Here is a 27,821-nt window from a genome sequence, read left to right as displayed (position 1 = left end):
CCCCGCCTTCTCCTAATTCCTGTCAAACTCTCCTGCGATTTTCTCATCTCTCCACCAGTGTCTTACCCTCCGAGAAGCTGATGAGCCCCAGAAGGTGCAGCAGCTTGATCGAAGCGAACACCAGCACCACGATTCCGACCGTTTGCAGCCCCTCCGTCTCCCAGATTGCATTCAGCATTGCTCCACCCTCGGTCCACTCCGTGCCACCATACCCCGACCCGAGCCCGGAGCCCGAGCCGGCCTCCTCGCCCTCAGGACCCCCGCCAGGACCTGCGCTGTCACCCGGCCCCGCACTCCAGTTCCCCTGCACCCACTCCAGCGCTACGCCGGCCCACACGCAGGGGCCGGACGCCTCCCGGCACCCGCCTACTGCCTGTTTGCTCACTAAAAGCAGTCTGGGTGAGGGTTAAACTGGGGCGAGGTTAAGAATCAGAAGTGCGAGAGGTGGTCTCGGGTCCGTGAGGAGCCTGAAGTCATTTAGGGTCTCCCTGATCAAGGGAGTCAATGAGAATTTGCAAAGTGCAATAAAGTCCAGGCATGCAGATCTCAAAGCGTCCTCCTTTTTCCTCTTTCCCCTCCTCACAGATGAGGAGTCAGGTGAAAGCAGTGGGAAAGCTGGGAGAGCGAATTCCGCGCTTCTCTGATAGTTTGCAGCTCTCTCGCTCTTTCAGCCGCTCCGATTGCCTCACTGCTAAGTAAAGGGAGGGAAGATGAGAGGGAGTGGATATGAGTGAGGGAGTGGGGAGGGTGGGGGATGTTGAGACAGAGGCGGAGGGGATGTGTGGCGCTATAGAAGATGCACTGCCTCTCATGTTCTACGCTGCACATGTTCACGTTCAAGCACAGAAATACAAATCGTGAAATGCAAATACGGCAGTGAAACACACGGGCAGAATGTGTCTCTGATTGGTAATAGAGTCATTTTGAGTTACTGTGTTCACACAGTACTGTTATATTGCACTCATATGATTAAATCATGAAAATAACTCTTATTTTCAAGCTACAGAAAGAACTTGAGTTGGAGAAAGAAAGAGGGAACAACAATTCCACCCAGAAAAGCTGGATGGATAGGCAAAACAATAGCTTTCTAATAAGATACTGACTGTAATCAACTTTGATCATCTGTCATGCTTTAAACTACTGTTTATGCAATATGGTAATTTTTCAAAAGAGGATTAGAGATATGAGGAAACTCCAGTGCTTTCTTACATAAAACTAGAATTAGGTAGAAGAAGAAAAATCAGCCATCTGATTCTACCTTTTGTTGAAGAAGAAGAATTAGTCAATATGTCTCGGTGGTCTTCAGACAATTTAAGAGCATATGAAGTGTACAGTATTGATCACACTGCTTCATTAGGTGTAACCACTTCTTTTCAAAGGGAGTTTAATGTGTCTGAGATGTAGTGGAGTAATGAAGAGCACTTACAAGGTAGGTGTGCATGCTTGCGTGTGTGCGAGTGCATGTTTGATTCATGTGGTCAGTGTTTGCAGCAAATGAGTGAGATACCACCATCTACTGGCCTTGTGCAGACTTTCATAATTATATCCATCCACCATGAGTCTAATTCATCACATATATAAAAACAGCATCTAAAATAACTGAATTTCATTAAATAAATAGTAGTAGTATTTGATCAATCAATAACCGCCCTCGACATTACAGATGATCAACGTGACAGAGTACAAGCTCAATTTTTTACATCACTTTTCTTCGGCTCATTGGCAGCTGTAAACAGTTTTTAATACTCAAATACTGACTTCAAGTCGAGAGTGTATCGTCGATGTAAATGCACAAAGCCACTTTACTGTAATTACAATCATCACACCGGCGTATTGTTTTGAAAGAAACTGTGACGCGCCGGTCACACTGTGACGCGCCCCACACACACACACACACACACACACACACACACACACACACACACACACACACACACACACACACACACACACACACACACACACACACACACACACACACACACACACACACACACACACACACACACACACACACACACACACACACACACACACATTGAATAATTTAGAACTATGCTGTTTGAAAAAGAAAATATTATTCAGCAGACACGTCCTACTTAATCTGACTCGCCCCGGGACATGTGAGTTAGCACTGGTATGTGAGTCTCATCCATAGAGAATGGGAAATACCCACAGAAAATATGACTGTATAGATCAGTGGCATATACGATGGGGGACTCATCTCATCATTTTGTATTGTGTATAAAGACTAAGGACAGATTGCGCTTGTTCAGTAAAATTCAGGTGTGTTATTCTTAAAATGGACTTGAATGTGCACTTTAAGACAATGACATGTGCTTCCTCTCCCTCTCCCAATTAGTTTAGTTATCAGCTGATTCCAGTAAAAACTTCCGTTGTTATTGACACTCATTAGACAACACATTCACTTTATTTTATTGGCCAGGAAATCATCCTTCTGAGATTGTAAGGCAGTTCAGTGGATACAATGGAAATGTCCATTAAACATTTAAGCAGCTATCATCAATATTTTTCACATTAGAAATAGATAATTTTAATGTGTGGGTAAAAGGGGGTCACTCATATTGACAAACCCGGGCAACTCTGCATTGTATCATCTAATACATCTATAATCTAATTCACTCTTTTAGGTCCTGCAGCTTTACCGTATTAATTCATTCTCACTAATCTCTTCAGCGTTGTTTCCTTCCCCAGCAGCCGCCAGCTGTTTTCAGCAGAAAAGCTCTGGAAATCCACTTTATGGTTCGTGCCCAGCAACAAACACAGAAAGTCAGCAACTAGTTTGTGAACATAAAAAAGGAATTCAGCAGGTAAAAGAGTCAGATATGTATTTACTGATTTGGCGGAGGGTAAATACTAGACTTAAATTCATCAGGTGGTCAAAAACACAGCTCCAAATGAGTGACAACGCTTCTGCATATCTCCTGGATGTGTAAATACTGTAAGCAACCGTTTGCTTGCATCAAACCACATTAATCAATAAGTCAGCATGTGTGTTTACAGCTCGTTTCTGCTGCTCCAAAGTGGCAGAATAACCAGGTTCTGCAGACTTAACTGCTTGTGAAACAAGAAATTAAAATGGTACGACTCAAAAAGCACCTCGAGTGCCAAAAGGCAAAATACATTTCCCATTTTTCCCATAATGTGGCACAAACTCCCATGTGGAAGAGTTGGTGGTTTGGTTCAAAGCATTATCCCAGCTGCCACGTACACGTGTGCATATTGCCAACACGCGGCCACTGGCAGAACATCAGTGAAGCCACAGTCACATCACAAAGCCATTCAAGCCACATGTACAGCACGGTGGCCAGCAGTGGCTTCCTTTTCCCTGAACGCAGCCAAGTTTCCCCAAAGCCACGGGGACGTACGCCCTCAGGCCTCACTCTGCCACAGCTCTCCAACTGGTCCCTGGAAGCCGGATGGTTAATAAAACATGTAGGAATAATTGACCAATCATAACCTTTTTTTCTTCAGCCTAGTGATACTATATCCAATCAATGAATTATTGAAGAAATGAGGGTGGAGGTTAAAGTAAGGGGGGGGGGGGGGGGGGGGGGGAGAGTGGGGGTAGGGTTTCTGTGCCCAGATCATCCATCCCAACTATTAGAGGAGGATTCTATCATCTGCTGCTGACAGGTAAATATGACACCACACATCTTGCTCCATTAATGTCACACAAATTCTGGACAATCACTGCTCTAACGCGGTTACAGCTTGGCAGCTCTGACAGATGGCTATCCTAAAAATTCAGCATTTAGAGACCTGACAGGGCTACTTTGTTCTGGGGAGATTAAATTTACAAAATTGTTTTGTGTTAAAATCAAAAAGAAGGAGTGGTAGACATTGACATTGCTATTATGTACAAAACAGTTTTGAGTAAAATGGAGGTCGTAAGTGATATTGCATGAGGGGCTACAGTGTTATTTCTTGCTGAATATTAGAGCAATGATGCTATACAGCACTTTGTCTTCAGTCTGACTGAAATGCCATTAACATTGCCTTTTTTTCTTTTTCAGAGAACCACAGGACCTGTTTCCAAAGCTAATGATAAAGTACCTGAATGCAACTGTGCAAAGACGATCTGTGACTTGTGGTTAATTTTTCGCCTCATATCAAAAGAAGATTTAAATATTATACTCGGCATAATCACAAGTGTAAGGAGAAAAGCCTGAAAGAAATTCTTAGATATATTTTGTACATTGTTGTTCTGTTTCTAGTTCATCTATTGAGCTGATAAAACAAAAGGTGTATCTACTGTTATCCTGGAACACTGTGTCCTCGTCTAGACCAGATAGATATCTTTAATAACATTGGTGATAAAGCTAAAATCACACAAAATTACTGCCATTAGTTTTCATTAGATTTGAAAGAAGCCATTTTAAAAAGGATGTTCTGGTGTTAACAGTTAGACAAAATGATCAGTTTCAAGGATAAGAATTGAGAACTTTTCAAAGTTACACCAAACCCCCCCCCCCCCCCCAACAATCACTTGATGATAGTTCACACCACGTAGATCACTACATGCCATCATGTCTTCGCTGAGGGGTTTCACAAAGACCTCGCCCATCCTCCGTCACCTCTGCTTGACGACATCTCGACCTGATCCGAGTCGGAAATGTCAGGCTGCACTGAGGTCTGGATGTGTTCGCCGCCTCCTTATCTGTGTAATGAACAGGTCTGAGTGACAAACCTACAGCCTTTTTTGTTCCTCTGCCTCCGCAGACCGATAGACACTGATCCTGGGAAAGATTACGCATTTTTTTTCCTCACTCATCACTGCCACCTGCCTCGCCACTCTCCACCCTCAGTATTCACAAGGGGCGGGAGGATCTTATCGACTCTTGTCTGAGGGGATTTGACACAGAGGACATGACCAACAGTAGAGGTCAACGAATCCAAACCCTTTAGAAACAGCGTAGAACAGTAAACTGAACACCGCAGGAGTCATTTAAATGATTATTTTCCTGTGAATCTAAAACTGTGACGTTCCTACCCATGAGAACGGATCTTTCATTAAATATTGGACAAATGTTCTCAATATTTCTGTGAGTCTCTGCGGAAGTGCAGGACGGGAAAGTACTGTGGGGGAGCTGGTGCTGATGTTACCATCATCAATCAAAGCGAGGCGAACATGAGATCGTCCCGCTGTTTACAGATCGGCTCGGGCTACAAGAGGGTGATGTAATTAGGCGACACCTGCAGCGATGTGCTCCGGCATGCAGAGCGGCATTAGTGTTTGGCGTGTGTTTGCCAGGGCACATTAGAATGAGGCTGTCATATTTACTGAAGCGGAGCCCGTGAAGGGGAAGGCAATTATGAGCTGTGAACCGGGGCGACCCTCAGTGAAACGGCATGAGCAATCAGCCGCAGAGTGCCACGGGGTGATTCTGGTACTGAGGACCAACTTTGCGGACTCACTCTGCCAGGTGCGTATCGAATGCATTTACAGGAATGTCGCCGTTTTTTTCAACACCTCAACCCCGACGCAAACACACGTACACCACAAATATGTACTGACATGTACAGTATTCGTTGTCAACTTGTTTTAACTCCCTGTCAATCAGTTCAGTTGATGTTAGATTATAATAAATGTAGATTTGCACATCCTGAATGCACATTATTCAAGGTTGGTTTGGTAATAAACACACAAGCCTGCCAGTCGTCTCTGCGTTGATCATTTTTGCACTTGAATGACCTGTAAAGGACCAAACATTCTAGCTTTCACACCAAATGTGCAAGCAAGGCAATATCAATCATTCATCGTTCCACGGAAAATAAATCGACAACAATTTTGATTCATCATATAGGTCAATTTTCAGCAAAAAAAAGTTTTACATGATATTTTTTTCCAGCTCATCAAATATGAGGATTTGCTTTGTTTTTCTGTGCATTATGTGAAAGTAGACGAAAATATCTGTTGTTGCTTTTGACAAAATAGCAAAATTAGTATGACGATAAAAAAAAACATAAAATTGACAAAGGCATTGTACACTGTGGGCCTTTTACATAGCAGATATTTTGTCACTTTGGGAAAAAAAACGGTATGAAACATTGAACAAACAATGGCTAAATCCATTTAGCTGCTTCAGTTTCAGTATTTAGCAAACATGTGAGATACGACCAGACTGGTCTGCCGACATGTGCCATTCGACCTCTGCAGCTCACCCACAATGCTGGGGCCCGGTTGGTCCTTCAACCTGCCTATTTGATAAATGTTTATGTACTCGATTCTTGCACTTTTGGGTAATATCTTCATGGTTGAATGCACTTATTGTAAGTCGCTTTGGACAAAAGCGTCTGCTAAGTGAATGTATTGTAATATAATGTTTCAATCTGCAGTCGTGTGTGCATCTTTGAGTGTGCATGACAAACAAACAAAATGGGAGCCCATTGATTGAATCAACGCTCCATAGTGCTACTGGTGGTCAACATACTGGCGTTGAAGCACAGGAGAATGAAATAAGCCACAGTGATTAATGGGAAGTCTTGGTGAATCTTTTATAATATTTTGTAAAAACAATTATATATATATATTTCTCATCTGTTAGTGGAAGGATGCAGAAAACCCACAATTGAAGCATCCCACAGAAACAGGCAACCAGACTTTCTGCTTCTCAGAATTTCAATCTCCAATGATGAAAATCTAATTTCAAATCTAAAATTAACACTAAACCTTCGAGAAAACCAATATTGTATCCTGATTCACTTGCATTCACCTCTAAAGTCGGGATAAACCGCAGTCTTCAAGTACACAATGAAAAAAATTTAAAGACATTGCATGACGTGGACTCGTCAGCTTGATATCTCAATTAAGAGGCATTCCTGAGGCAATGTTTTGTCCTAGTGTAAAATAATGATCAGATATTAAATATTCTGGTATTGCAGTGAGCACTGCCTCATTCCTATTTAATTGTTTGGAGACATCCCTCACCGTAACATTTAAATCAGTTTCATGAGTCGTTTTACAGATCTATGGCCCTGAGGAGAAATGAAGAATTTCACAAATACAAATTTAATATCAGTGAAGTAAGCCCAATAAAATAAGAAAATTAAATCTCTGGTGGCTGAATATTAAAAAAAAAAGTGTGTGGCAATAACTACAAAGCTAATGAACAGGGTTGAAATCAATGTAATGATCAATGTTATATATTTTGTAATGTACCCACCCCCCCATTTGGCTTCACTTACGTAAGTCGTACTGGGACAGTCATCAGTATCACCTTTACTTTTCCTACTACATGTGAAAATGTCTTGGTTGTGACATCAGACATTTTATAAACCGAATGATTTGTTGGGAAAATAATTGCTGGATCAATCAATGATGAAAAGACTGTTCTCACCTTAACAAACAATCAACATTTTTTCAAAAGGTTTTTCACCAAAAGTTATAACAGCGTTCATCTGGATGTTTCCTCCTTGTATAACTATATACTATAGAACTATACACTGCAGGATGTGATCATAACAAACATATTCTTATTCAAATAGAATAATAGCAGCCTGCAGCTGCTTTGTATGCTGGTTAACACTCTTGGTGTCGTGTGATGTACCTTGTGTAAGAAGGACCCCCTAGATTGTTATCGCCATCCTAATTCTTTCCATACGATTACTCGGAGTGTAAAAGGGAAAAGTCAATGGCATTGTGTGTGGACGGACAGTGCCACAAAGCTGAGGGCAGTGTGCTGGAGCTGATAACATTGATCTGCTTTTACGCTTGTCTTAGCCATATGAGCTCCGGCGCAGCAACGTGACAGCTCACTGTGGACGGCGTGTAGAGGCAAAGAGCAGGACACGGGTTGCCTTTCGCTCAGCCGGCCCGTCATCGGATTTAAGGCGCGCTCTCCTTCAGCAGTGGCGTGCCAGTCAAACGCGACTTCAAGTGCAAAGGTCGACAGTGGATATGCATTAGCAGGAACAGTAAAAGGAGAGGAGACAAGGGGGAGGACATAAAAATGGCAGACAGAACACAAGACGACTGGAGCCACTGTCCAGAGGATGAGATACGGCGAACATGGTTCATCTGCAAAGAGGGTGCGCTGAGAAAAAAATCGATACGGGCGGTTGTTTCTTACAGGAACAATCGTGGGTATGAATTGTTGAAGCGGTGTGTGAGAGCGAAAACGTTTTCTAGCCTCTTTGATATGAGAACAATGGGCAAGTTTCATCTTCCCTGTCGCGTTAGAGACTGACTTAAGGCCCTAGAATATATTAATGCAAATACCTTGTCCAATCTTATAAAAACACACTAAAACTTGAACGGCATATAGAATATGAAGCACTGCTGCGTTAAGCAACCATAGAGACCGTAATTTGATGGATTGGACAACAGGTAAGGAAAACAAACTCAGATTTTCGGCTTGATGTGAAAGACATATTGCCTCATGTTAACTTGCGGAACTGCGACAGGGAGCGTTTCAGAATCACATTCTTCCTTGTTTGACCAAAAAAAAGGGAAATGCAGCTTCAAAATATCTTCAAGTTTCCCTATAGTTTCTTCTTTTTTTTTTTACCTTCAATAGAATCATGTAAAAACTGGCAGGAAAGTGTAATTCCACACCCACATGCTTATGCACATGCATGTGGGTGCACAATAATAATAAATCCAGTTTCCACATTTTCAGGCATTGAGAACTGCACCTCAGTCCGTGTTAATTGTGTGGAGACATCCTTCACAATAATAGTATTAAATGTGATTTAATTATTTAACAGAATTGTTTGGTTCACAGATCTATGAAGCTGATATCTAGATATCACTTGGCAGCAGAGCAGGCAGTAGAATAAAGAATGTTTTAATAACCCTGAAGGAAAATGCAGAGAATTAAAGGTAATTCACACACACCATCATTAAATGTCAGCGAGTAAGTTCAATAAAATGCTTGACATCCCATGGATAGCTGAAATTATTGTCACACAAATTTTGATATCCAATGCGTGTAAATGAACAGGTTTGAAATCAGTTGGTACACACTGACAATATGGGGATTAATAATAATATCAAATACATTTTATTCATAAGGTCAGCCTTCACTCGACAGCAGGATCCCCTAGATTGTAATCACCATCCTATTTCTTTCCAATAATAATATCTTTTCCTATAATAATACATTTTATTTATAAAGCACTTTTCAAGCTTAAGTGCAAAGAGCTTTGCAGTAAAAAAGGGTAGAAATTAAAAACACAAACCCATGAAACCCTTATATAGGACATGCAAATTGGCATAGGTGAAATTTAATTAAAGGTAATAGAGGTAAATTGCAACTATACACGATAATAAAATATGAGGTGTATATACTGTATACTATATTTCTAGGAAATTATATAATTAGCCGTCCCCCCTTCTAAACAGGATTTAAAAAGGTGATCTACAGTCTTATAGTTGCAGTCTCTTGTGAAGTTTGGCATTACTGTCCCTTGTGTTACTGAACAACGATAAATGGCACCATGTATTTTGTGTGGCACACATTCAGCGTTATATTAGGAAGTGGCAAAATTACGTGTGGGGATTTTGCACGAATACACAAACTGAGAGAACAACAACAAAAAGTTTAGCTGATCTACATTTTCCATGAGCCGATTCTTGGTTGTATACATCTTTGGACAAAAAAAACGCAGTCAAAACCAAGTCCTCGTAAACTCTTTCTGCAACTCACAGAGATTATAAAAGAGATGATTTGGAGAGAGCATTTTCAAAGCCAGCAGAGACGTGAAGACGTCAACTAACTCGACAATCCAAATCAAAAATGTTCCTCGGAGCAGTAGAGGAGAGGCTCCCTACTCTACCAATGTTCAATATGCAAACAGACTGAGGTCAAGGTTCTTAAAATACTAAAGCCCAAGTCTAAAGCGTACTTGCATTATGTTTGAAGTTTTCACTTCAAAGATGTAACGACTTAGTGTTTCATCTCATCTTGGCTCATATAAAGGCCGTTACCGTTCGCTTATGTATTCCATCGCCTTGAAATTACCTTCACGAAATGCAAATCAAGAATGTGGCATTACTTTATAAAGCTCAACAGTTGCAACTTAAGTGATTCTCAATCAAGCAAGAAAGCAACCTGCCCTCTCACAAGTGCGTCTGCGGACGTGGATGCTGAAAATCAGTCGGCAGCGGCTCCTTTATTATTGCTGTGATTGATGATGGAGTGAATCCAATGCCTGTGGAAACACGACTAACTGTGATTAATTCGGCAGAAAGATATGAAGCACAGAAGTCTGCCTGCAATACCTGTCTGAGACCCTGCGCAATTTAAGAAATACATATTAAATTGTAGAGTTTTTAATCTTTTATTTGTTTGGGGTTTAAAAAGAAGGGCAATAAGGAGCACACGAACATGAATAGGAATTCATGTTACAAATATTAAAAATGGAGACGGATGAGTTTGATCACTAACTCCAGAGATGTATGAACATACTATTCCATAAGTGTTAACATCAAGTCAAGTTTATTCAATCTACATCCCATTATCTACCTTTTTTTCCTCATTTAACCACCACTATTGACTTCTTAAACTTGTAGCGTAACTGTAACATCCATCCGTCATATTTTCTTTCATTTCGCTTTAACTGTAACACCATTCCTAAAATGTTGGGCTTTTCAACAGATCCCCTCTTTGCTCATCCCTAAACTGTGTATTCTTTTTTTTATTCCCCAGCAAAGTACAAAGCAAGATCACCTGGATCAGCCAGGCTCAGCTTACAGATATCTACTTAAAGCCGATCGCTGTTTCACCTTCTGCCCTCCGCTGCTTTCATATGTCTGCACATTCGATGACAACACTAGGGCCTCATTTACTCCCATAATCACTACCTTTGTGATGTGGTGGTGGTTACTTTTACATTTTATGCACCTAGTCTCTGAGATTTGTCGACGTGGTTCACAGTCATTGGACTTTCGATTGAGCTGCACAGTGGATTTTACCTGTGTACGGTAGATTTTCAGCAATATAAAGTTAATCAATTTAATTTACAACCACTGCCTAATAACTCAACAGACATTATTTTGGTCAACACATGACTGCTGTTTATAAATTTGTTTGAGAGTGGAACAGGCAGCTGGTGTGGCTGGTTGGTTCCCTCTGCTGGCCAACCTGCTCACTCTCACATGTACGTCAGTGAAACAACGATGGCAAAGTTCATGGTTCAGTTATATATCCATATACATAAATAGGCATCACTGCTACTAAAAACAATAGTAATGTAACATTTTCTTTTCTAACCAAAAAATTTGCTATTTTGCACAAATAGTTTAACGCAAACAGTGAAATATATATTTTTTGCATTTTTATTGGGTATAAGTTCAAAGTTTGGCATTTTATTTTTGCTATTCGGTGCACAAAACTATTGTACCATTTCATTTTATATGCTATTAAAATAACAGAACTTGACATAATGTCTTAAAAAAGCATCTACAATTTCTAAAAGCCACTTCATGGCAGCAGGAATGTGACACAATGCCTTTCATGAGCTTTCTTTCAGATACTTCTCCTCCTACCGTACAGTATGTGCACCTATGTGCATTAAGACATCCCCTTATCGAATATCATTATGATGCAAACTAAATTTGACTCCATTGTGAATTCAAACTGGAAAATATTAGCTCCCTTTATGAATCCAAACCGTGTGCTCCCTGCGACAAACAGGAATGAGGAAATTGAGGCTGCTGCTGGAGCCATGTGTAGCCTAGGCCTTTGTTCAAAACATCACATATGTTTGAACTGGATCCATTTATAATTCTGTTCACTCCCAGTTCCCTACCTAACGGCAGAAACGCTAAGCGTGTTCGGTCACAGCTTCATATCACAATGTACCAGACCCCTGCTGGATAAAAAACACACACACTGACTGAGTTAAAGACACAGAATCTCTAGCCTGATCCCTAAACATGGCACAGTCGCTTCAGCTGAGATTTACAGTCCAAAAACCTGCAACAATTGTAGGATGATGTGTTCCAGTCATGTCTTGGAATATAGTGTAGCTCCACAAACACAATAACATACACTCAGGGGCACAGAAGTGGCACACTTGGGTTTGATGCATTTGGATGCAAACGTTTCTCTGTTGCACCAACTTTGCAGCAAACGATACATTTTCTTTAGAAGAATAAAATACAAACATTTGTAATGGCATTGTTTAAAACTCTTTATGTACAATTATTTTTATTCAGTGGTGTGCAGCTGAATAATGATCTCCAAAAAAGCAATGCATCGTGGTCTTTTAGAGGGTATTTTAAAGGTGTGCATACTAAGTTAGAAGCAACAATATGCATTTGACCACTTGTAATTTGTAGCTGATGAACACTTCGCATTTAGGATTGGAATAATTTGCAAAAACTGCCACATCAAAAAAAGCTGCTCTCGTCAGCTTTCACATCCCAGTTGGCCGGTGCCACACTACCATCACTCACTGTCACGCCACTGAAGACGCTGAAAAGAGCCATTTGCGTCCGGCTAAGTTGTTAGTCTATTTTTAACCAAAATCCATCCAGTGGGAGAAAACCACAGGCTGATGAGCATCTCCACAAATTTCGCTTTTATTTCAAGTCAGATTCAATTTTCGAAAAACAAACGATAATATTAGATCCGTAAGTGGCCATGCGGAGGCCATAGTCCATCGCTCCGGTCATAACTTAAAAAAAACAATATCAGATTTATTACAATAATTAAGCTTTTTCCTCCCTTTTTGACGTATTCTAATAGTTCTGGTTAAAATGTATTGGTAAGTCAAAGAAGCACATGACTTATTCATTTATCAATTAATCTACACATTTTAAATCAATAACGGTGATTATAATAGACTTATATGGAGCGGATTTAAAAATTTGCAGATGAAATTCCTGAATGTCAGAAATCAATCATCATCAAGAGTTGTTGTTGTTTCTTCAGCTATTTAACTTTTTCCCCCAAAAAGCCAGACAAGAAGACCAAACTGCATGCGTGTCAGTTCGTCCACACACTAACAGCAGGGAACAGAATGAAGGAAAGTGGCGTTTGTCGAACTTTCACTAACTTATGTAGCCGTTTGCATCTTTTCAGTGGGCGTTCATTTCAACATATTGCTGAGGAAAATGGAATTGTATCGCTACATTAAAAACCAAGGACTAGACTGTTAGAAAGAAAAACATTCCCAACTTTGTATTACGTAAACATTAAGAAATACAAGCAAAATTGAAATGTCAAATAGGCAGCATGATCACTTTACTTTTGCCGATTGGAACTAATTAAAAGACTTTTGCTGTAGACAAAGTAGAGTGTATGAATATACGCCTGAATACAAAAACATGGGACGGAAAGTTTAAAACCAAAACAAAGTTTGATCACCAAGGAGAAGCTGTCTTTCACAGTAACTGCAGTCAAATATGCAGTATTTACAGAAAACTACACTACTACCAAACTTTTAGCCTTTTGCGAAAACCATATTAACTTTTCCTTCACTGTTCCACTGCAACTGACAAATTAACCCCGCATTTCAAGGGGCAGCATGTTTAATATCTAAATCTCATTTTTAATTTCAACCCTTTTCACTCCAAGCTAACACAGGAAATGTCCCGATACCACTCGCAGGCTCTCACTGTTTCAGCTCCAGGTTCCAGCTGCTGCCGACTGAGTCATATTCAGTGCTGGACTGTTCCACGCTCATTTGGATAAACAAGTTAGCCAACGCACAGATGCTGCAAGCTTTCACATGCGATCAGATTTCATTCAAATGAAATAAACAGACTGTCAAAGTGGAAGCAGGGTGCCAAGTTGCAAGGACAACGATTGGAGAGTGAGATAGAGTGACATTTTCAAAACGAAATGGGGGGGAAAAAAAGTTTATTCCTAATTTGGCCATATGTGCAGTGATGTGGCATCATCATAGCTGAGCCAATTAGCAGCAAAGTCCAGTGAATCATGCAAAGAGGCAATGAATGAACTAGATTTAAGGGCAGATGCAGAGGCTGCCAAATACTTTGGTTCAATGAGTTTCACACTGAAAGTTCACCAAGCAATGCTCAGAAGTGAGGAAAACATAGGAGTTCACAAAAAAAGAGCATCTCCATAATTAGATTAGGTTCTGTGATATTTTGTCAAACATACCCTTTTTTATTGTTTACAAGGCTGTGTTCAGGATATATGCTAAAATAATTGTAGTTCTATTTTATTGTGGGAGGTGTAAACTATCATTTATTTGAACCAAAACAAAGAGGAGAGCAACAGATCGATGCACTGTATCCAGACACGCGCATTTCATTAACACATTTACAGTAACCTTTACTGCAGATGCCACTCGGGCAACCAGCGGTTGATGGCAACTAAAATGAGAATAAAAAGCATCCTTTCTGAACGAGAATGGATGTCGCTTTTTTCCTTACCGTCATAGCCGGCCTCTAACAAACCAAACTGCTCCAGCACCTTAACAAACACGACCACAACCACCAGCACAGCAATCATCTCCAGTCCCTCCAAGTTCATAGTCAACATGTCAGACAGGTCGCAGGCAGCCCATGGCTCAAGACGGTGGAGCTCAGTGCGCGGCAGTCTGCAGGCCATTTAACGCCACTTAGGAGCCCTGCATCTCTGGCTCTGAGAAGAGACCGGCACAAGTCAGAGAGGCAGGGAGGGGGAGAGGTGTGGAAGAGAGAGGGAAGGAGGGGGGGGGGGGTAAAGACGAGGGGGCGCGAGGAGAGAATGGAAAAACACGGGGAGGAAAGAGGGGAGAGGAGGGGGTGAACCTGAACACGGTGACAAAGAGAAATGATGGACAGAATGCAAAAAAAAAAAGGAAAATGAGAGATAGTGGCCATCCACCAGTTGCTGTCGAATACTGAATGCTGTTTGGGATTGGATGAGTGAAAAGGTCAAAGGCATTGAAGGGCTTTTTTTTTCCCGGTGTGCTTTTTTCCCCTCACCACGGCAACGATAGAAACAAAAAAATCGTATCTCACCAATGGAGTTCTAATTGCACTCACATTCATCTATACTAGACCAAACACTCATCTATACTAGAGTTATCAGTATATTAAATCTCTGCACAAATCTGGTCTGTCGCCACCATGTTGGTCGAGACTGAAACGTGTCAACAACTGCAGTACTTTGTACAGACAGTCATGGTCCCCAGAGGATTGATCCTGTAATTGACGAAATCTTGTTTTATTTGCACAAATGTGGACAAACAGCACGCCACTTGGACATTCTTGTTTCATAACACACACAAAAATATGGTAATTTTCATTTCACACAATTCACGCAATATTTATAAAACTTCTGCAGATGTGAATTATGAGCAAAGCTAGCATCGTCTCCTTATATTGAGGATTTCTATAATAAACACAGTTTTAAAGAGAAAGTCGCAAAGTACTTCCGTATCAAGACAGAAACACTGACGAGCTGAACAGACAACCTGTGAAGAGATAACATTCCACATATTATCTCTATGATCCCCAAGAGAAAAAAAGGAAGGTTGAAATGGCTGAAATCGCAGTATGAATACTTATATTTGTCCAAATAATAGCAGAAGATTAAAGCAGAATTGCTGTCGTTATTTCACAGACAGAAAGAACACCTTGCAGTTCCCACCTCAACCAACGACGTGGAAAGATTTCCAATATTTCCCAGCTTTTTTTTTCTTCCAATATTTACTCTGTTAAAGAACAAAAAAAAACGGGTATGGCTGAGTCGGGACTCAACAAAGAAGCTGTGGGCGGACCGATCATCGTAAAGTGTCAGCTCAAGCCATCAACTGCGTCCCTGCCCTCCCCATCACCCGGACTTGAAATAAAGCTGGAAACCTGAAGGGAGAGACGACGAGGGAGAGGTCAGAGAGAAAGACAACACGGCAGAGGAGAGCGGACCCGGAGGAAGCCAGTGGAACTGTGCCTGCAGTCTGCAGCAGGTGGCTGCTGGACACAAAGGATACGAGTTCATGTAGTGTGTCCTGATTCTCTCAGTTTCTAAACCGCATATTCTGCATTTTGTGATGTGCATTATACGATACGGTATCATAATGTTAACATGGAAAAAATATCAGTCTATTCCAGATGGAATCCAGAAAAATGATGCCCAAATTCCTCACTGCCTCGCTCACATCCTACAGATAAAGGACAAAAAAACGATATTCCTTTGCCACAAACAGATTCAAAGGAGCGTGTGGCTTCTATTGATTTTCCTTTACCAATATAAATGCATTTCTTTCACACAGAGCAATAACCACCACAGCCTAATACAAAAACACAGGGAGATGATTCCTTCCAAGACTCTCTTTGCATGCCTGTCAAGAAAAAAAAAGTGACAATGGTGCATAATTAAAAGCTCTTGCAGATCCCAAGGGATCCCACTTGTAACCACCACTATTGACTTCTTAAACTTGTAGCGTAAGAATTACTGATCCCACGTTCCTCCTTCACAGTCCGTCGGCTCAAAGAGAATTTTAAGGACGGTGATTAATCATGGAAACAACCTCTGTGCTGTGGATGCTACTGGGCAGCTCATTTAGCCCACTATCGGTTACTTTCCTTTATTTGTGGCAGCTGAGCAAGAGACAAATATAGCTCCTGAGCCCCCGAGAGAGAGAGTGAGTGAGAGTGTGTGTGTGTGTGTGTGTGTGTGTGTGTGTGTGTGTGTGTGTGTGTGTGTGTGTGTGTGTGTGTCTTTGGTCAAGACAGGACAGCAAACTGTGTAGGAAGCTCTTAGAGAACAGGGTTTATAAAGGTGAATATAAGGTGTGACAGAAGTTTCTCTGGAAAAAGATTTAGCAAGACAGGGAGGAAAACAATTTCCAGGTGTTTAAATTTCAAGTTGATGTAAGATTTTTTTTCGTGTTTCTATTTTAAATCCAGTATCAGAACTATGATCTATTCTCGCAGAAACTTCCAACGCTTGCTCTCCAATCCCCTCAGAACTTTGCACAGGGTGTAATCAACACTCTTGGTTCATGGTTATGAAAACAATCAAGGTTTTTCTGCACGTCATCAGCAGCACACAGTAGGCTGTATCAATCAGTGGGTGACTGGTGATGAAGGTAATTGGCAGTGTTGAGCATTGCGGTGTGTCGGGTAAAGATTCAAGCTCACACTGTATTGTGGGACGTGGGAGATACAAGAGTCTGCTATGAGCAGTTGATCAGTCCAATATCAAAATTATATATATATTAAATTACCAAGTAATGCCTGTATAGAAAAAGCTCATCACACCTATTAATCTCTATGTGGCATATAGCGCGTTTATTGGCCAAAAACAATAAAAAATCAGTCTCATCATTGCGCTTTATATTATCATCATTGCACTTTTTTATTATATCACTGCGACATGTGTCTTCAGAACAATGAACATGGGCACAGTAGCTTTTTTGATGTTGTTCTTTTTTTGTTTCTTTCACTCTACAGTGCCCAGCTGTTTCCTGAATCAGCTGGGGAGAGATGGAAAATTTCTTGTCATGTGCAATTTCTTAACAAGGGATAATCCACTTTAACAGCCCTCACATCATCTTCTTCTTCTTCTTCTTAAAGTGATTACAGTTGTGATTAGTGGGCCTGCAGGTAAATGCAGGAAAAGTAAAAACAGTGGAAGGGAGAAACTGTTTCTTTATGTTAAATTAACTTACAATTGAATTTCCATCTCCAGACAAAGAGCAAAGCTGCAACGTGGCAATAAAAAAAAATGATGTCCACCATTTGTTTGGGGATATTATTACACAAGAAGGCCCCCGTAGCCTGTAACCTTCAAACAATATGCTTAATTGCAAATGAATATGACCAGGGCCTTGTTAAACTGCCTGATATGGATTGTGGTACAATGAGTTTGCAGTCAAATTTGTTGTGCAAGACATTTTCTTGGAAGGAGAACATCACCTAATAAAAAATGCTCACAGGCAATCAAATCAAACGGTAAGTTGGTTTTACAGACAAGAAGACTGAAGGGGAATTGGGGGTCCTGCTATGCAAGACATAAATGAAGAGTGAAATACTAAATAAATATAAGGCATGAATATTCCCAACAGAACTACCCATTATATAAATCCTTGAGTCTGTTTGTTCATATTCAACAGGTTGTAGTCACCGATGGCCAATCACATTTAGATGCATCAAAAGAGGCGCCATCGTTTGACATTTTTCACCACACTGAAAAGGTCGTTACTGACAACACCCAATTTTTTGGACTCCGATTTAACTGATAACAGAATGAAACATGCCGGTCTGTGAATATTAGAGTTCACTATCGACTCTTACAACCACTTACAAGAAAGACTACAACTCTTTCAACTCTTCCATCAAACTCCTTTAACCACTTTTCACTGAAGAACCTTCTTTGATTTTGCTGCCATCGAGTGGAAAAAGCAAGAGTAGACAAGCCGAAGCTCTGAACCAGCTGGACAACTGATGAATGGATCAAAATATTAAACTTGAGACAACTGTTCAGGTTTTACATTTGTCTTTATTATCTGTGCATTGGATTATTGTCCATGTTGTCCAACATGATACCATTTACTTTATATTCATCTATTTGTAATCAATATAATTGATTCAATGGTCCCAGTCTTCATTAAATGATGTATGATGTCTTTCTTCAACGTTTTCTGCTTAATTGAAATATCTTTTGTGAATAAAATTACATATTTAACATTAACAATCTAATAATGAATAACAGAAAAAAACATGTTTTTCAAATATTTATTTTCCTATTTTTTGTATTAATGTTAGGCTCAGATGTTTGAGATTTTCTTTTCCATATTAATTGGGTGATTCAGCCTGTGGCTTTAGAGTAAAGATGTGTTGTTTCCATAGACTGTATATAAACATGGACGTAACTTATTCTAATAAGTTAATGCAAAAATAATTTACGAGCAGTTATATGTGGTGAGTATTAGTGGATTTATAGTTTTGTTGTTTTTTTTTCCGGCAAACGCCGAGTGAGCGAGCCCCGGCTGTCAATCAAATAGACCAAACCCCTAATTATGCAGAATTTCAAACATATAATCAGACATATAATATATATTGTCGAGTTACAAAAACATTCACCCCCCCCCCCCCCAGAGTTGTCACTAAGGGGAATTAGCCATTGGGACCAAAACCATTTTTTGAACCAGGCTGTTAACATGTTTAATTATGCTGTAAAGTTGGGCATTTTAACATGGGGCTCTATGGGGATTTGCTCCTTTCTGTTTCCTCAAGCGGGCATCTAGTGAACTGCAGTTTATAGCACTTCCGCATAGGCTTCATTTCTCAGCCTCATAGTTGGCCCCTTGGTTGGTTCTCATTCAGAATTTTAATGGCCGACAAAATAAAAATGCACTTCGGCTACAAACATTACACTGACATTCAACCAACTTATATTATAGAGTATTATCACCGACCTAAACACTGCGTTATGGTTTGGAGTGAACCAGGTCTGCACCCTGGGGTGTCAGCAAGTAACTTCAGTGTGTGCTGCCATGATTCACTGTGAGCCAGATCAGTGTCTGTACATGCTACCACCCACTCCCCTGAGCAGGATACTGGCCATTAATCCAGTTCCAAGTGAGCTCTCTTAATACCGGTCACCGTGCCCTGTGGCCATGGAGTGATTAATTTCCCAGAGCAAAGAGTGCCATGCCGCTGTGGGAAACTCAAAATCAAGCTTGTGTAGCCCAAAAGCCGACTGATGTGCCTTTGCTTTTCAATTTAAATGCTAATTTAGAGATCTGAAAAACCAACACAGCATATGACACACTGACTTTAAAGAGGGCTGAGATTACATGTTTCAGATGGAAGAAAAAGAAGTGAAAGGGAAGTGAAAGCTGCATAGGTGACCCCCTCCTCATTTCCTCATGTAAGGGCACCTTTTGTACATATGCATATGAAAGAATAGGAATATCAGAGGTATTTTACATTCCATGTAGCTTAATAAGAATCAATGATATGTTCCAGCTGTTCCATTTCATTGGGAGACTATAGATTCATCCATATGCCTCTTTAAAATGCAAAGTGCTCCTCTGGAGTCTAGGTAAGTTCAGATTAATTCATAAGGGACCATTGCATTCTGAATATCATCTGGGCATTAACCTGAGTCCTCCGAGGACTTCTCATTGGCTGGTAGTTAATACTGTGATATGTTGCAGTAGACTTGTACCCAATGGTGAGACGAATGGAGTGCTAAAGAGGAATGTGCGAGTGCGTACGAAATGTTCTCTCAAATCTTTGTCACACTCAGACGTCCACTCGACAAGATGAGCCGAGTCCTGTGAGACAGGCTTTGTGCGACAGATGGGTTTGGAAAAAATAATGAGACAGATTCAGAGATGAGCAGATATTTCATTTTTGCAGCATTTTTTTTTCTTTTCGACCACACAGTACAATTATTTATTCTTGGTGTTTTTTTCAGACTCATGAAGATGAGAATTATTTTGGACTGACAGACAGATCCGGTTGAATTTAACCTGTTTTCAGAATGAATCCTGAGCAAAAATATTTGACATGCCTTCATCTAGTCTTTCCTGGATTACTATAACAGCTTTTTTACATGCCTAAACAATTGATTTTCCGGTTCTTTTAGTTCCTTACTATAATCTAGATTGCACCTTGAGATCCACAGGCAGGGCCCTTATATCTGTTTCACACTCTTGGCTGAAGACTAAGGGGGACAGAGCTTTTGAAATAGCAGCCCAGAGGCACTGGAATACCCTGCCTGGGGAAATATGGAAGGTTGAGTTACTGTCGTCTTTTAAATCCAAGCTTTGCACGTACTTTTATCACACTGATTTAATCAGAGTCTAGTTATTATTTCATTTATGGGTTTTGCCATTCTTTTAAATCTGCTTTGTTTCATACTTTTGGTCTCTTATCGCCGTGTTATTATAGGTTAAAAAACACAGCACTTGCTGTGTGACGCACTTTGAAATGTAAAGAGAATAGTAATCAGCTGCACAGGTTTGCATTTTCAACAGAAGATATCTTGTTTTTCATGTGAATTGGCCAGAAGCGAGCATGGTGATTGGCAGCATGGCTTCCTCCACAAACGACAGCTGCTGTCCCTGTGGTCGGCCGCAGTCTCCACTCAGTTTGGTAAACACCAGAAGGCCTGGATGGAGACGGGGCCAGCAAATAGTTGCCTTAATGTGACAAGGAAAGAAAACAGCTTGGACCTCAACTTAATCCGCATCAGTTATGAGTCCAGCTCAATGTCGTAATTATATTTTAACTTTGCTGAACAAGTTTCAATGTGGTTCTGTTCTCACAAGCAACATCAACATCCATTTACCAGGTGGGAGCCTGAGTCATAGTTGATGTTTTGCCGTTACCATTTGTGGAGCTCTACCTCTAAATGATCTTGCCCAACTCCTACACAAAATCTACTCATAACAAGTCCCGATAACACAAACAGGCGAGGCATTTTAAAATGCTGACAGAAAGCACAAGGCCAAACATATCAGCAAGTACCACTACAACGCTGCAGTCCTTTATCCTTGGGACATTTGAAACCCCGTGGGGGCACTCAAAAGCCGGACTGGCTGAGCTTGAAAAATAGTCGGAAGGCAAAGTTCTTACGGGTGTTTATTGGACCATCATCTCTTGTCATGTAGATGAATGCGGCTATGAAAATTAATGGACAGCATTAGAGTGGGTAGTGGAGTAGCACTGAGGGCTCTCTGACAGAGCATGTTTTATTACTTTGTCCTCATCTAAAGAACCCTGCATGGCGTGAATCAGTGCGTTACATCATTTGACAAAATATTGTCGGAATTTTGACATAAAATCTGCACAAAAATAATATCATTGAATTTCATCTGCTCCAAAGATGGAAATGATGTTACAGTTTTTTTGCCGCAACTCTACATGTGCATAGCAAAGCAATGGTCAACCCACACGACTGCTGTTACTGTAACAACAACAACAACTGTCATTATCCATACATTTGAAGATCTACACTATTTCCAGGAGACCAAGACGACGATTTCAAAAAAATACATTTTTCCTGACAAACAATCAAAAACTCAAATATATTTTAGAAAGAGTATATTTAAATTAGTTGATAAACGAATCTATCAATTCCCCAGATAACCAGTTAGTTCTGTATTTTTTAAACCGCTCGACTGATCAGCAATTTTCTAATCCTATTTTAGTAACAAAAATTTGGCATAACAACTTGATTAAGCTTTGATTTTTCCAAAGCAGATAACTAGCGACAATAGTAACCAAAAGCAGATTATTCGAGGGCCAATCTGCATTTCTTTAGCTCACTGAACGCTGTGGGGCAACATGTTACAAGGCAATTAAAAAAAACTCTTCATAAAAACTCATCCACTGTGCGGAAACTGGTGCAGGTTAATGTTAGCAGCTCTGCTCTGCTTTTTATTGGATTTAATGAAGTACACACTCCGGTGATTCCAGCTAAACTCACTATCGGACAACATTACATTCACCAAACACACTGCGAGAATGGAGGCAGAGCAGCAGAGGATGAGGGGATGAGGTTTAGCGGAATTTTTTGAGGAATCACAACCATTCATAGGCTATCACCAAACACCAATTACTGTGATGTTCCATATTTCTCAATCACTATCTATTTCCATATTTACCCTTATTCATTCGATATTAACTAATTATTATTTCCAAATAAATACATCAATATTGCACAGTACATGCTCAGAATCTGCTGTGTGTATCTGCATCCCATGTTCTCCTTTCCTGGTCCCTGTGAAAAGTTCTTACAAGTGCACACAACCGCCTGCTCTGTGATCTATTGCTGCAGAGCGTTACAAAGAGTCTCTCATTCATTTTGCTTTCAAGCCTTTCTCAAAGTAGCCGAGTGAAATATGACTTACTGCACTTTGTGTGTCACCCATTCTGTCCCTCTCCCACCACACCCCACTAAATATAACCCACGACAGTCATCGTCTGCTAGGCACCCACTAAATATTTCACTGTTCTTTGATAAAGACTGGACGTCCTGGTCTTTTGTTACAGTGACAGTGACGGGGAGGCTGATCAGCACATTATTGCAGGGGGACAGATGTAACCTAACCTCGTGTGACTGCGCTGGTAGAGAGTCGATACAGCGTGTTGTGTGCGCGTGTTTGTGTGGTGTCAGTGTGTGTGTGCGTGCTGCCACTCTAAAATCAAGGCTGGGAAAAGCAAATGGAAAAAAGTCAAGCAAGTGTGTGTTTAGTTCAGATGGAAATGTTCAACCAAAAGATGGAAGATTTCAAGTCAATTTCATGGACTACTAGTGTGACAACAAGAATTCAGAGCCGGGAACCTTCCGGAAGTCCAAAACATGCGTACAGAAAATAATGGATTAAACACAGAATGAACAATTTATCTGTGAAAGTATTTTTTTTCAATATGACCACTGGCACAAGGAAAACAAAATTAAAAACTCTTCCCTATCCTTTCTTCGTTAACTAGTTTAGCTGCTAACTTGTAAAAGATTTCTCAAAAACCATTATCAGATTAAACTCTCTCGTCCCCTTCCCATCATGCCTACCTGTGGTCTTGCGTCTTTGTTTCGGCTGGAGGGAGAAGATGACCATTAAAGCCCCCATGATCCAGACTTTCTCGCTTAGTGATCTGGAAGTCCTGCTAGATTTCACACACTTTCACTCTCACCCTCGGATGGCTCGAGAGTGAAAATGGAGAACCGTAAAAAAGGGAAAGGGTTGCTGGGGAGCCTCACGTGAAGAGTCAAGTCTCCGGTCTAAACTTCTCCTTTTATATTCTCCCTGGCAAGGTGGGCAGCACGACGAGCAGCAAAGAGTGGGAGTATAACATGCGTGCCTCTGTTGAGTTTTGAATCTGGACGCGCACCCTCCGCAGCCCCCCTCCCATCCCCTATTTTCCCATTCTCAAGTGAAAGCTTGCAGGCTGATCTCTGCTCGGCAAAAGCTACTTTGTACCAGTTGAGCACCTAGATTAACTGAGCGCTTGGAGAGGGAGCCAGTGGCATGCTGGAGAGAGTGGTACTGCTGTTGTTTCAAGCCGATCTCTCCTCACACGGGGAGGGACAGATTGGAGGAAGGAGAGAGAGCCGGCGTTCCACATTACCATTATTCCTCACTAGCTGCCTTTTAAGTACATACCCTACTGGGGATGAGAGGAGAAAACCATTCCGTGTCCACGACACTGACTGAGAAGTCAGGTTGGCGGTGGATGGTTTAATATTTAAAATGTATTTAAAAAATATATATAATACTGATGAGCATCTTAAGCGAGTGTCTTTTAAGCCGTGTTGGAGACATGCATTCAAATCATCAGATGATAATTGGAATGGCATCCTTATAATTTAACAAGGCTTTCTCTCAGTTTCCCAAAAGACATTTCAGCTCAATAACAACCTAATCCCTCTGACTATACTCTGAAAATAAGGTGAACAAAAACGAGAGTGGGTCGAGTGTTGACCCCTCCACCCTTCAGAAAAATTGATGCAATACCGAGTCCGTGCTCGCAACCATGCACAAAATGTCTTGATACAAATGAAAGGGTTCTTTCCAGCATCATACACCCTTTGAAAAAAAAAAAAAAAAAAAGAGATTGCCTCTTCAAAGCTGATCCTGCGGCTGCTTGTTTTGCAGACTCTGACCTACTGTGGGGAAGATCCTCAGGATTATGGAGAAGGTCTGGAGGTCAGATTCATGTTAAGACCCTGCATCCTTTCCCTTTCCCATCTTTTTGCTCAGTATGGGTGAAAAATACAACTTGCCTGATGTGACCCATCAAAAGAGTAAAAACAGAATGAAAAATTCTCCCGCTCCCTGTACAGTACCACCCACGGGAAATTCCTTCATTTCATGAAAACGTGGGGCGGCAGTCCCGGTCAGAAATAAAAATGGCCAACCACTTCAATCAAGCACCAATTTGCAGGACCCACCCCATTAGCTTGATTCCTGTTAGTCGCATTGCTCTGCCTCCCATGGTTTTCAGACAGAAGATAAGGAAACACAGCATCAATGCTTCAATTCACTGTGGGGCAGACTCTGTAGACTGTACACCTACACACACTGTAATAACAAAACACACACACACTCACTCCAACGTGAGACGTTGCCAAAGTCGCTCCGAGGGTCAAGGACCTCAGAATCACCAAGGTACCCTCCATTTCTTCTGTAATTGGGTTCGCCTAGCGGAACATGACCAGCAACGGATGCGATTACTTCTGCGTGACACCTGCATAATAATCCGAACAACCTCCTTGAAAAAATTAAATAAAGTAAAAAAAAGATTTCTTTACTGGCGCAGAAAAATATTCAGGTTCAACTTGTGCCTGTTCAGTACAGCAGAGTTCGGTCGACTTACCAATATCTGGTCGTAGAGTATTTGATCATTTCAAATTATGACCTGGTGATCAGATGGCACTAGACGGTGTGCCACCCCTGAGATTTTCAGGCGCCCCATCTGGCAACCCCTGTGAAACACTTTTGGGGGCGCCACTGCTATAAGGTTCTGGAGTTTCGAGAACTGCCTTCTCACTTCAACCTTCAATGATTCACTTATTCGACAAACTTATAAAATTGGCTCAGTTGGCATGTGCACGTGTATTACCTCATGAATATGCAAGTTAAATGAAGTTATAGTAAACAAAAGTGTCACTGTGAGAAAGCGTCACTTAGCATGAACTCTTAAGCTTTGGTCCCACTTTGAGAATTGGTCCATATCAGCCGAGCATGGCTCTTTCAAACGGTACGACGAAAAAAAACAATCTGACTATAGTGAGTATAAGGGATTCGAGAGAGAACTTGCAATGGCAGCAGAAGTGTTTTCACAAGTGGAATGAAGTTGAATTTTAGAGCACAGAGAACATTTTTCACACGGAGAATCCCCGGTGACAAACAGGCCTGGTCATTTCAAGGGGCCGATGTTCAACACATCATGTAAAGATCTATTTAAACGTATAAATGCTTGTAGCTCTCGGGTATGCACTCTGCTGCCCGCCTACACACTTGAGATGGATGTCCATTATCCTCGATGGTGAACTTCACTCCTTTATTTCTTCCACCCCACATAACCCTTCTTCCTCCTGCTGTATACTTGATGGCATGTACAGCACTTCATTAAAAATAATTCCTATTAGACCGTAGGTGTGCATGACTCAGACGGAGACCCTGCGAGCCATCGATGAGTAGTTGCCCCCGCTGTCTTTTGAACTTACTGGGCATATTTGGAGTCATATTTGGGCCATCACCACAGGAAGCTTTTAAACTGCAGCGGCTGCACGGTGAGAGCAATGAATCCGACAAGTTCCACTGTGCAAAGGTGGCTCTAGGTGAAGACATTGCTGACGCTTAAAACTCTCAAACTTGACAGAACCATTAGCTGCAGAAAAGCCATTTAAAGGTTATCAGCTTTTCCGCTTTCATCAGGTCTTTGTTGACCTTCTTGCAGGCAAGGTAACATATGGAAAAGGGGTTTAATGTGCTGAGCAACACTTGTATGCCCCCCCCCCCGAGCCAAAAATGCAACAGATCAAAACTGTAAACTGCATCAACAGCATCAGATATTCAATCCTGCAATTTCATTCTAATGACAAGCAAATCATAGTTGAAGTCGTTCAAAATGCAAAAAATACTTGTAACTTTTCTGGAGACTGATGTGATGGTTTGAGTCTTGACTGAACGAAAACAATTAGAAGATAAAACCTTAGTTGACACGGAAGCACATGATTAAAGCACACAATGGTGTTGTATTTGTGATAATTCCATTACTGTATGACGCATGAGGTAATGTGGTGTGTGGAAATGTGAAAAACTATTTGCGAATCATCAAAGCCCTGTCAAACAAGCTTAAAACATTCAGAAGACAAATGTTTTCAGCTTTGCCCGCAGTCAATCCACACTCAGTGGATGGGAGAAAAAGCACATTTCCATGACCATGGTAAAATGAAAAAAGCTGAATGAACCTGTATATATAGCATAACTAACCAATAGGACCCTACAGGACAGATACAGATTATTGATGAGAGTAGTAGTCCAAGTAATCAAATCCTAACTACACTGCGGAGGATTTTGTGTACATTATTATTAACAGTACCCTGCTTAGGATTTGTAAGAACACATTTTTTGCACAATGTGCAGATCCACTGATGCTCTCCTTTTCCTAACGGCAGATTTATGTTTCATGCAACGAATGCTGAAAAATTGCATTAGACTCACTACTTCTTGTTTGCATCTAAAACTGGTGTGGTGTCAATGTTTCTTCTAGTTGTGTAAGTTAGTGTAAACCTTTGAATATACATTTTTTTCTGAATTGACCCAGTTTACTCTTTGGAGATCATAAGTTACACTGCTCATTGTGAGGCTTTTTTAATGTCCATTAGGTGGCAGCAAAACAGTGTAAGTGCATGCATCTTAATCACCTTCTGCATTTCAGAATGTCGACATGGTCGCCTTTCTCTTTCTCTTTACTGTATTTGACAGGGGCAGTGCATGTAAATAAACATTTCTGTAAATATACCAGATTTGGCCAAAAGACTAAGTTTCATCCACAGTCCCTGGCCAGATGTTACAAAAGCCTCTACACTGCTGTCTTCTGTATTCATGTCACACGTGAGTTATTTTCAAAATAATTTTGAGCTAAAGTGATTCTAAAAGTGTCAAGCTGGTTTTTCTTGCACAACAACAACTTACTGTAAGTTGCAGTGCTCCATCAGGGCCTTCTAGAGTGACACATACAAGCCATGGAGCTGACATCCAATCAATAAAAAATGTCAGGGCCTGTGGTTTTAAATACATAGAGGAGCTCCAAGTCAATTCATTAACTAAGACCTCTTGGGGTCACTGATCTACAACACCAAGATCCCAAATATAAGTACCCTTCTTCAGATTGTTCTAATTGCCAGGTGTGAGGCCCATTACTCAGT

At 40.9% G+C, this 27,821-nt stretch overlaps 1 protein-coding gene across 7 annotated transcripts in view; it reads right to left on the bottom strand.

Moving 5' to 3' along the window:
* Nucleotides 1–27,821, bottom strand: part of kcnip4a (potassium voltage-gated channel interacting protein 4a) — a 117,762-nt gene that overhangs the window by 24,261 nt on the left and 65,680 nt on the right. The window contains exon 1 of one of the 7 annotated variants that reach the window (XM_035647999.2): nt 23,457–23,926. The exons of 5 other annotated variants lie outside the window; for them this stretch is intronic. In XM_035647999.2, coding sequence (XP_035503892.1) covers nt 23,457–23,514 — 58 coding nt within the window. In that variant the 5' untranslated portion in view covers nt 23,515–23,926. Of the gene's footprint in view, nt 1–66; nt 676–23,456; nt 23,927–27,821 lie in introns of those variants that run through there. One more of the 7 variants, XM_035647950.2, reaches the window with a different exon arrangement.

This window comes from Scophthalmus maximus, chromosome 12 (assembly GCF_022379125.1).
Source record: "Scophthalmus maximus strain ysfricsl-2021 chromosome 12, ASM2237912v1, whole genome shotgun sequence".
Taxonomy (NCBI): domain Eukaryota; kingdom Metazoa; phylum Chordata; class Actinopteri; order Pleuronectiformes; family Scophthalmidae; genus Scophthalmus; species Scophthalmus maximus.
The sequence above is the reverse complement of the archived record's forward strand: the minus strand, read 5'-3'. Positions and strand labels throughout refer to the sequence as shown.